Source organism: Lissotriton vulgaris, chromosome 7 (genome assembly GCF_964263255.1).
Source record: "Lissotriton vulgaris chromosome 7, aLisVul1.2, whole genome shotgun sequence".
NCBI lineage: Eukaryota > Metazoa > Chordata > Amphibia > Caudata > Salamandridae > Lissotriton > Lissotriton vulgaris.
The window spans coordinates 640,617,036-640,629,118 of NC_141695.1; the positions used below are offsets into that span (position 1 = coordinate 640,617,036).

Here is a 12,083-nt window from a genome sequence, read left to right on the forward strand (position 1 = left end):
TTACCTGATTGAAAGATATTTCTTAGGGTTTAGAGACACTGGGCAAGATGTACGAACCTTTCATTTAGCGCCTCGCAATTTGCGACTCATTGCAAGACGCTAAAAGAAATGTACAACAGTGTTATTACACTGTTTTTCGATTCCTAATGGGCAGGGCCGTTTCTACCATTAGGCAAGACTAGGCGGCTGCCTAGGGCGGCAAAAGAGGGAGGGCGGCAAAAACCATGCATTTGGAAATCCCCTTGATTGAACGACCGCCAAGTCTTGCCTAATGATAGAAACGGCCCTGCCCTTTCTAATATTCAACTTGACGTGAGGTGGTGTGACGTCACGTTCGGCGCTACAGGCGGGGGCCGTGCGTGCCCGCTCTCGTAGTACCTCTGTGCTCGCCTCGTCGTGGTCGCCTGCACCGCTCATCCCCAAGGCAACGAGGCACAGGACGCCCAGACTACAGGTGAGGAGATCCCCTAAGGCGCGAACAGGTCTGTTCGAATTGGCTGGTGCGAGCCTACATCACTGGGGTCCTGTGCCAGCCCACAGCGGCGAGCTCACGCTGGGAGCAGCTCAGCGCGAGTCACCATCAGCGCAGCTTTATCTCCCCTCAGCATGGGGCTGCAGAGGCCTGCTCCGGTGGGAGAGGAGGGGGGTCGGTTCAGACACAGAGCCACTCATGCCCCCTGCCATGCCCAGGTCTGTGGAGACCAAAGGAGGCCAGCCTTGCCCTGGGGGACGCCACCACAGCGGCTAATCACTTTAGTAACTCCTTTACTTTTAGACTGCTTCTCTTCCTTCAATGCGGTCACCCCCTGTAATATAAGGTAAATTCACATTTTTGATGCGTATATATTTATTTAATTGAATTCTTGGGTTCTAAATGCGGCCACTTCTTTCAGAACGTAGACCCTTAACAAGATTTCCGTCCAACTTGGCAGCCTAAGGGTGTAATTTTTCCACACAGACAACTCTTCCGCGATCCCATTTACATTGAATTCAAGGTAGATTGAAAGATTTCTGACTTAAATATAGAATGTATAAACGTAGAGTTAAAAATAATTCAGCCAGTTTTCTGACGTCTTTTTTTCAGTTCCTATTGCTGCACTTGTCAATCAAAGACTTTTAAATCAAAGACTTCCATATCAGCCCCTTATTTTAATCGAATTTGGCTGATCAAAAAGGTATGTCAATTGGTCTTCAGATTGTGCACGTTATATACAGGATTAGATGACATTGAGTCACTCGAGCCAAGTTACTGAAACATATGAACAGAAGCTAATGCAGTTCTTTACCAGTAGTGAAATTCGTAAATAGTCTACATTGGAGTATACTTCTTTATTTCTTTATTGCCTCTTGGCTAAAATGAAGCTAATTCATGTACGCTATGACATTTTAAGGAATATGTTCTCCTTTGGTTTAAAAATTATGTTTAAAAATTATGTTTATTCATTTCATGAGACTTAGACATGTGAAGCCCAGTCAATCTCTTTAGGAGGACTAAAAATGTCCGAATATCTATCACTATGATCCTGGTATAAGTTGATTGCCTAATGAAATATCAACATGGGTAAATCATTAATGTGTGATACAAGTTATTATCAAAACTAAACTGTGAAATAATTTATGAACGTATATGTTTTGATGTGTTGCTTTTTCGGTGTCTTTGTTTGTATTTTTGTATAAACACAGGTGTAATGATTAGAAATGTGTCCAAATTAAGGATCAGAATGTAATTGTAAATATTTTTGTTTCATTTTACATTAGGGCATTACAATTATCAATTAACCAGTCCTGAAAATGGTCTCACAGATACACACATAGGAGACCGAAACGTCAACCTACGCTCTTTTCCTACTCAATCGACAAACTTATAATTAGGAAAGGCGCCATCAGGACCTAGAGAGTTTAACATTCATGTTTTATTGATTTCCCTGTAGGCCTGATTCTGATTGCCTCTTAACTGATTGATACATTCAATATTTTCATATACACCTGGTTTCTGTTTTATGTTCTGTGTTTATGTTTTGTGTTGAACATTAATGTGTATTATTCAGTAAAACACACTAATATTGAGTTATTCCATTATAGGACCATTGATTTGTCCTTCTAAGTTTTCTTTAATTAATTCATAAAAATTCACTTTCTAAATAATTCCCTTGGAGGCACCTCCTACCTTTTCATATATTTGTACCCAAGCCCTCAAGGGTATATCAGGTTGCTCACTGTTATATACTCTGTTTGACTACTTGGCACGTTTTGCAGTCCCCCGAGGTTCAATGCATTGCACTTCAGCCAGGATCTTCATTAACCCTCTCGCCAGGTCCCGTTATTCTTGAAAGATTGTTTTTTTATAATCAAATCTTCTGAATTTTCGACCGATTTACATTTCAGTGGTGAGGAGAACTGGCACCTCACTTGTGTTCTCTATAATTCTCGGTGACAGGGATTCTAAGATACTGCAAGTTTGTGCACAATTGCTGGGGTCGGTAAGTGGCCGTGGGCAAGGGGGAAGGGTAGGTAGCAAGTGAGCTCTAGGAGAGTAGGGGAAGTGTCATGCTTTATTTCCCCCTTGCCTCCACCTGCATTAATCAGATTGGCAAACACAGCCTAGCCAATAGCAAAAGACATTTCTATAAATAGTTTCATTCATTTTCATAATAAAGCTACTGCGTTCAGTTTTAAAATGCCCACAATTTCCCTGCCTCCACACGCGTGGCACCTATAAATGTAGCTGGGAGAGAGTCTGTGTAGACCGCCTCCGCCAACTAGCTGTCGGTGACCATTTGTAATGACAAATGGGAATGGCTGTAAAGCGCTCTGAAAGAGAGCCTTAAAGCAGGGATGTCCAGCATGGCCGCCATAAAAGTCGTAGCACTCCTACAGGCCGGGGGCGTTAGGCTACTGGTAACCTCGTAAAAAGCAATCCTTCTTCGGGACTGCCACAACTTTCTAGTACAGCTGTTTTCTCCTAATTGGACACTTTTATTTCTATTTTATTTTTGGGGTGTGCTTTAAGTTCGTCCTTTAGTCTTCACCAGTCAGTTTTGCGAGGGTATTTGGCGATGAATTATTATTGAATCACGTCCAAGTGTTAGATTTTTTGCAGACTAGGCTGCTGGTTAGAAAATGTTAACTCGTTGCTTTCACTCCCTAGTACTTGGTGACCAAGAGAGGTGGGCTGAAGAATAAATTAACTTAAATGAAATTAACTAGCCAGGATGACAGGGGGAGAGAGTGATGGTAGTTAAAGGGAGGGGGCGGCATTTTTCAATTCTCGCCTAGGGTGGCAAAACACCTAGAAACGGCCCTGCTAATGGGGCGCAAATTCCGAGGCTCATTAATATTAATGAGCCTCTCACAATTTGCGAGCCCATTGGGAATGCCAGCCCTCCCAGGGATGGTGACCTGCTGGGTTCAGCAGGTCACCATGTCTTAGACTGCTTTTTAATAAAGCAGCCTGTTTTTTTTTAAAATGCAGCCCGTTTTCTAAAAGGGAAACGGGATGCATTTAAAATAAAAAAATGAAAATTCAGTTTCATTTTTTTAAGGGCATGCAGTGGTGTCTGGGACCACTGCCTGCTCTTAAAAAAAAATTTCCAACACACTCACCAAGGGGAAGGGGTCCTCTGAGGACCCCTTTCCCTTTGTGAGTAGTTTACCACCTACTTCAAGCAGGTGGTAAACTGCGAGTGTTTTGCGGCCGCAAATGCGTCGCAAAACGCTATTAGGAAGGGACGCCCCTTCCTAATAGCGAGAGTCGCAAATGCTATTTTACGAGTCAGTGACTCGCAAAATATAATTTGTACATGCTATTACCCTTTTTTGAAGCCGCAAACGGGAGAACCTTCTGTTTACAGCTGCAAAAAAGAGTCGTACATCTGGCCCACTGTGTCAAGTCTTCTTTCAGACTTGTAAAGTTGTGAAACAGTATCGTCATGGAGGAGAACAGGATCTCAATGCAGCGTCTGAAATGTTGAGTTGACACCTTTGATATCTTTCCCCAGATTATTCATACTTGATTGTGAACTTATCCTTAAAAACTTTTTCTTGTTTATTAATATTTTTATTTATGCGTTTTACTTTGTTTAACCTCGCTACTTGTCTTTAACCCTAATGAGGACTTTGGTAATGCCCCTACTCTTGAATAGGCCTGATTGGAATAATTCAATTAAGTGATTTATCATTGTAAATCGCACAGAAATCCCAAGTCATTGGATTGTCCTTCCAAAAAATATCATCTTCTATTGCTACCCATAGGAATATTTTGGAATTGATCTCAAGGCAGATATATCTGGGCATAGCATTCTTCCTCAAGGCAACTCCAAGCACGACAGGATTAACATTATGCATGAAATCTTAATCTTTCCTTTTTCATCATTTATGTATTACAGTTTGTGTCTAGTTTATTACTTGTTATAGCTAAGCTTTAAGTTTGAACATAAAGCATTAAAACATTATCCCAAAAGTAAGGAATCGAAGTAATTTCGGTTTCTGCATTGCATACACCTTTGAATTTCACTTTGGGAGACTGCCCTTGGATTTTACATAGTAATTTTCTCGGCCAAATGGTAGTAAATACATATATATTTTTTCATATGTCTGAATTTTGTGAAATGAGGTCAGAATTATTTTTCAATGAGCCAGTGGCGTAACGAAACTTGAGGGGGCCCCCCTGTAGGATACGTGGAAGGGGACCCTTCGGTGGACCTCTTCATGTAAGGCTTCCACAGGGTACATGTCTTCGGGGGTGGGGGAGGTAGGCAAAAGGTCTGCCTACTCCACTGTCCGCAGATCTGCTTCCGAGGCTGTCGGTGCTTCTTCTCGGGTTGTGGTTTGTGGGTTTAGGTGACAGATTATGCCCTTCGAGTCTCTCTACATCACTTCCTCTATCACTTACTCTCTTCTGTTTGTGTCTCCATCACACAATATCCCGTCTCTCTCCATCACTCATTCTCTATCACTCACTCTACTCCCTGTGGGTCTCAATCACACATTAACTTGCCTCTCTCCCTCCTTCACTCTGTTGCTCTATCACTCACTCTCCTCCCTGCGTGTCTCCTTTAGACAATCTCCATCACTTCGCCCCATCACTCACTCGCTTCTGTTTGTGTCTCCATCACACAATATCCTGTCTCTCTCCATCACTCATTCGCTATCACTCACTCTACTCCCTGTGGGTCTCAATCACACAATAACCTGCCTCTCTCCCTTCTTCATTCTGTTGCTCTATCACTCACTCTCCTCCCTTTGTGTCTCCATCAGACAATCTCATCTGTGTATATCCCCAACTCTTCCTCTCTATCACTCACTTTTTTCACTCACCTCCCTGTGACTTCATCATATAATATCCACTTTGTATCTCTCATCACTCATTCTCTATCACTCACTCTCCTCTGTGTGTGTCTCCATCATACAATACCCTTGTGGTCTCTCTCTCCCATTATTCTCTATCACTCACTCTCCTCCCTGTGTATCTCCATCAGATTATCTTTAAGTCTCTCTCCATATCTTCCTCTCTATCACTCACTCTCTGTGTGTCTCCATCACACAATATTGTCGTTTTCTCTCTATTCATCACTCCCTCTCGTTACTCAGTCTCCTCCCTGCGTGTCTCCAGACATTCTCCTCTGTGTCTGTCTCCATAACTACCTCTGTATCACTCACTCTCCTCCCTGTGTCTCCATCATATATCTTCTTTGTCTAGCTCATCACTCATTCTCTATCACTCACCCTCATCCCTGTGTCTCCATCATATATCATCTTTGACTAGCTCATCACTCATTCTCTATCACTCACTCTCCTCCCTGTGTCTCTATCATATATCTTCTTTGTCTAGCTCATCAATCATTCTCTATCACTCACTCTCCTCTGTGTGTGTGTCTCCATCACACAATATCCTCACAGTCTCCATCACTCATTCTTTATCACTCACTCTCCTTTGTGTGTGTGTCTCAATCATATAATATTGCCCATATCTCTATTCACCACTCCCTCTCTTCACCCAGTCTCCACCCTGTGTCTCCATCATATAATATCCTATTTGTCTCCCTCATCACTCATTCTCTATCACTCACTCTCCTTCCTGTATGTCTCCATCATACAAGATCCACATTGTCTCTCTCCCTCCAGCACTCTGTTGTTCTATACTCTGTGTGACACCATCAGACAATCTCCTCTGTGTCTGTCTCCATCACTTCCTCTCTATCACTCGCTCTCTTCACTCACTCTCCTCCCTGTATCTCCATCATATAATATCCTCTTTGTCTCTCTCATCACTCATTCTCTATCACTCACTCTACTCTCTATGAGACTCCATTAGATGATGCCCTTCGAGTCTCTCCATCACTTCCACTCAATCACTCACTCTTCTGTGTGTCTCCATCACAAAATATCCTTGCTGTCTCTCTCCACCAATCATTATCTATCACTCACTCTCCTCTGTGCGTGTCTCCATCAGACAATATTGTCGTTTTCTCTATCACTCTCCTCCCTGTGTCTCCATCATATATTATCCTCTTTGTCTCTCTCATCGCTCACTCTTTATCACTCACTCTCCTCACTGTATCTCCATCATATATTATCCTCTTTGTCTCTCTCATCGCTCACTCTTTATCACTCAATGTCTTCCCTGTGTGTCTCCATCAGATCATCTCCTTCGAGTCTCTCCATCACTTCCTTTTTATCACGCACTCACTCTCTTCCCTGTTTCTTGCTTTGTCATTTCCTTCCATCTTTATCTCTCGCACTCTTTTCTTTCCGTTCTTGACCACACAAAGGTCTCCTCTCCATCACTTATGTCTACTCCTGTCCCCATCAGGGCCGGACTGGGAACCAAAACCAGCCCTGGCAAAGTGCTCGGCCGGCCCCCACCCTTGCAGCGCACCGGGGAATTGCCCGGTGCCCGCAACGGGCAGTCCGGGCCTGGTCCCCATCATTCTCTTTCTCTGTTGCTGCCTCTCTCTGTTCATCACTCCCTCTAGTCTGTCTCCTCCACCCACCCTGCACTCACTCGTCTTTTTCTCAATCACTTCCTCTCACACTCCCTGTTTGTCTCCATCCATCCCTCTCCGTCTCTCTTTCTGAGTCCCTCACTTCTCCTTGTTCTCTCCCAGTCCCAATTCTTCCGTGCCCTCGCCCCTGCAGTCTTTTATGTCATTCCCTCTATCTGTAGTCTTATTCCCTCATCTCTTTATTCGTCCTGTACACTTTCTCATCAGTGCCATCTCTTCTATCTGTTTCTCCTTTATCCGCTCTTGGGTGTCGACCTTTATTTCTCTCTCTGTCCTTTCTACAACACTCTCTTCACTTTCTCGACACATCTTTCCTAAGTATCTATTTTTATTCACTCTCCCTCGATCTTCTTCGGCGCCTTGTCAGGGGTAGTAAGCGCTATATAAATACAATTACAGTGACTTCTGTAATGGGCAGCCGCTCCCTCTCTCTCTGCGTTGCTGTCTCCTCTCCATCCACCTCTCTCTCCTCGCCTTTCTTTCCCTTCGCGTTCTACGTCAATCAACTTCTTCATGCTCTTCGTGACCTCTGTGACCTGCCTTCTGTTCACTGATCACCCTTCCCAGTCTGTCTCTTTCACCAACAGCTCCTCTCCCCTCTCAGACTTTCCTATCCTTTTCTACCCCTCCAAGGCTTCACCCCCCCCCATCTGTCTCTGCCCCTCATCCTCCCCACCTGGCTCATTTCAGGACGTGTCCACCTGCTCTACCCTCATCGCAGCCCCCAGCTCGAGCTCTCGGAGAGTACTGTGCTGAGGGGCCCCCTTCAGCTCGAGGCCACCCGCACCGCGGGGGCCTGTGTTAAGCCCCGCCTGGAACAAAACCATCAGAAGTCGGGAAAAATACAGGCCTCGTAAAGGGCTAATGGTTTTTTCAACCTAATGCAGCAACCACCTGCAAAATAACCCGACCGATGCCGCCCCAAAATGACATACATGATTACTGGACGATTTCCTGCTTATATAGCTTTTATCTTAAGTGCTGCCCATTGTACATTATTCATACGTGCCACCCGACCCGATTCTGCCGGGAGACTTCCGATTTTTGAAGCGGTCTCCCTCCTTAAATTGCTTCTGCTTCCATACAAGTCAATGGTGAAAATACTTCCCACACATTTTTTCAAATTCTCCTACTTTTCAGTTTTGAAATATCGTTATGAATGCATTATATGATTATAACAGATTGAAATGTGCAAACATTTTACGAACATCGGATTCAAACCTGCAAAATACATGCGTGCGGATGTGATACATGGGCAGGCTGGACCGTCAGACTCGGAGTCAGACTCGGAAGCACACTCACCTCACGCAGACTCACCTGACACCTAACCTGAGGTCTGGGGCCTGGGCCTGGGCGGGCCTGGCTTGCAGCTCAGAGTTCTGTTAGGCGCAAGGCCGCAAGTGGGACAGGCAGAGGCTGCGGCCAGCGCAAGGCTAGCCAGGTAGGGGTCCGGGTGCAAATAATTTAAATTATGGTGGATAAAGGCCCGGCCGGTGACGCAGTGGACTTCGGACAGTCCTTACCTGAGTAGGAGCGTTGCTGCTGGGTCTTCTCTTGGATGCCACACCTTACTCATCTCTAACGCGCATTTTTAATTGCATGTAGGCTGAGCTCATTGCGCATGTCATGACAAATATAATCAGGGGCCAAGCATTGGTCACCAGCCCTGCCCCCGCCACCCACCCTGTACAACGCGCATACGCGTCCCGGGGCCGTAAGGCGGAAAGTTAAACCAGTGCGTGCCGCGTGCACCCACCCCGTCATTTATTTAATATAAAGAGAGCCTCGAGCACCATTTCTTAAGAGCCTCACGGGGCCCGGCCGGGGGCCCGCGCATCATTGTAACTAGTCTCAGGGGCCCTGGCCGGGGCCCCCGCACCATTAGCAGGAGCCTCAGGGACCACGGTCAGGGCCCGCGCACCATTGTAACTAGTCTCAGGGGCCTGGCCGGAGCCCCCGCACCATTTGCAGGAGCCTCAGGGGCCCCGGCCGGGGCCCCGGCCGGGGCCCCGCACCATTTGCAAGAGACGCAGGGACCCGGCCGGGGCCCGCGCACCATTTATAAGTGCCACCGGGGCCTTGACCAGGGCCGTGCAACAATCAGTTAAGAGCCTCAGTGGGGGCCCAGGCATGCATGCCTTGCGCACCACCACCATTTAATTTATTGAAGAAGCCGCGGGGCGTGCCCTGCGCAGTCGCACAGCGTACCATTAAAATAAATCCATGACGTATTGTGAGGGGGGCGGGGCCCCTGGAGTGCGGTGGGCCCTCCCGCAACGCGGGGGCTGCGGGGGCCTGTGTTACGCCCCTGCAAGTTCTAATATATGAACTTGTATTTGTATGACGCACATAAGGAAACAGGCTTTTAGTTGTTACATTTGTGCTCTGTGAGGTTTAGTTGCAGATTTCTTATAGTCCACTTGAAAGCTCTTCAGTATTTCTTCATCCCACTTACCTAATACATCATCCAGGCACAAAATCATTGGTGATTCCAAGATTTTATATATCATTGACCTTTCGTTATATGTTCACACTTGTAACAATTGCAATATGTACCAAGATGATAATACAATTTAGGTTAATAGACACAATCAAGATTTTTTTGCTACTTTAACATTTTTTAATTCTAAAATATTCCAAACAATTAGATGACTTTCAAAGGGACGGTAGTCCAAATCAACATTGTTGCATATATTAGAGAAATAGAGAGCCAGTTTTGTAGAATTTAGCAACTGAGTGGGCAAATTATTGAAAAGGAGAACATTTCTTTTTTATGACTTGTTATCTTTCAAAACTGATTCACATGTCGTACGCCCCCTTAAGGTAGGATTCATGAAAAATACACATTTAAATACAACATTTACGTTTTTGCTGTCCTGTAGCACCCACTCCCTTGAAAAGACTATCACCAGGTTTGCAACGTTTTCTTGCTAATTGATAGCTCCACAGATGGCATAGATCCATGAAAGGAGGTTAGAGATACAACTCTAAAATGGGCATATACGGCTTGCCACAACCTGGACCCTAGCTATCGCTATACCATTGAAGTCTGCAAAATTGTCGCCTAATAGTGTTGAGACGTGGCAGGTGTACGGTGATCCACAGTTCAATAGACAAATAAAGGACCCCAGTCGGACCAGCGGAGGGAAATCACTGAGGTACGCGAGGAGAAGCATCTTTACCTTGGAGGAAGTTTGGCAGTAGGGAGATGCCCCCTCGGGTTCTCGAGAATGAGAAACATTTCCTCAACACCTAGAGCAATGGTCTCTGGCAGACATAATTGTAAGATACAATTAGACACCCTTTATAGATAGTTTCTCATAGAGTCTAGGTGGTGGGGGTCTTTTATTTGTCTATTGAAGTGTCGGTGACCCGATACCTAACACATCATAACACTATAATGTGGCAATTTTGCAGACTTCAAAGGTATAGCAATAGTTAGGAACCAGAGACTTTGGTGCGCTGCCCCTTTGAGCACATGAGACATCGCCGAAACATGTTGACAAGAATAAAGGATAAAAGTGGTTAATCACTGTTTGATCTCATCTGTTTATTGATTTTAACCCTATTAAGACATCTGCTAATAAAATTGTTTTCGGATAGCCCTAGATAGTTTTAACAATTCTTTCAATTTGGCTGTTTCATTACAGAATAGATTTTTACATTAGTGGGGAGGCCTAATGATGAAGCATGCCTCATGTTGATGTGGGTGAGGGACTTCCATTTCACAGAGGATACTCTGTCTGAATGAATTGGTCTGAGTTACCAAAAACTCTAGCCTTCCTGGTGTGCGTGTGGTTGAAGTTGGGAGGGCAAATATCTAGATGTATTTCCTCTCTCCCCTAAATTCTGAAGGAGATGTGATATTCATATCTCCATATTCCAGAACTAAGACTAATGGTCTTATTTCTATATCTCTACATTTCCACTTTAAGTTAAATTGCTGTCCTAATGAAATTGCTGATCCTACCTAGCCCTACTTTTTAATAAGAAGGATTGATTCAGTTTGTGTGTTCTTAAATAGGTTTGTAATTTAGAAAATATGTTAGAACTATTACTTGTAAAGTAAGTTCTCATATTACAGTAAACTTATCTGCTAGTACCAGTGGTTATTTTAATACACATCTATGCCCTTTCCATGCCTAATAATAGGCAAATATATTTAAAAATGCTCACTTGTAATTTAATTCAGTACTCTGTGGTTTCATGCATGTACTGACAAGAAGTAGTGTGGCACCAGACCAAAACGTATGACCTGTCCTCAACCCACTGAGTTTTGGGTGCAGAGAGGGTGTGGATGAGATGTAGAACTGGCACCCCTTCAACCCATCAAGACAGGGGCTCTTGGGGGTTGCAATGACTGTGTGCTACATCATTGTGCTGCACAGTCAGTGCACCTCCTGAGAGCCTATTTTCCTCTGTACGTGTACCCATGATATGATGCAGTGCATAGGCAAATGTTTCCCTCATTTATGGCCACACCCTCATGCAAATGAGGGTATGCCACTTTAAAATAGCACTGACACTATATAAACACCGGCGCTAGCTGTTATACAGAAGGGACATGCAAGTTTCTGTAGCCCCCATCTTTAATACCAAAGTGCCTTGGGAAAGCAGAAAGCAGGCATGCACAACCATTGCTTTCCTTGGGCACCTTACATAATACGGTCCCTGGAGTACTAAATGCATACTACAACATGCTTTTAAGAATAGACTCCTTTATTTACATCATCCTATAATTGATTGTACTTCATTCTTAAACAAATTCAGTGAAATCGATATAACTGCTTCAAAGTTCATACATAGCTGAAGCAGCAAAATAATTTCAAAGATCAAATGGCATGGTTATAATAACTCTCATCTTATTTACTTTACAGGAAAGAATTTTCCTCACACTTTCCAACTATGTTTTTACCGTGATCTTTTTGGCGGAGATGACTGTGAAGGTAATATCTTACGCTTATACAATCCATGCACTACTAATTTACGTTTAGTGCTCATTGTTTTTATGCATCGGTTTATTTTGGTACATTGATGGTGCTAACCCAAACTTGAAATTATCTCAGGGTGCTCTCATTT

General features: G+C 44.3%; 1 protein-coding gene across 1 annotated transcript in view; it reads left to right on the forward strand.

Moving 5' to 3' along the window:
* Positions 1–12,083, forward strand: part of CACNA1G (calcium voltage-gated channel subunit alpha1 G) — a 787,437-nt gene that overhangs the window by 484,449 nt on the left and 290,905 nt on the right. Inside the window, exon 19 of the mRNA XM_086930846.1 lies at positions 11,882–11,950. Coding sequence (XP_086786972.1) covers positions 11,882–11,950 — 69 coding nt within the window. The remainder of the gene's footprint in view (positions 1–11,881; positions 11,951–12,083) is intronic.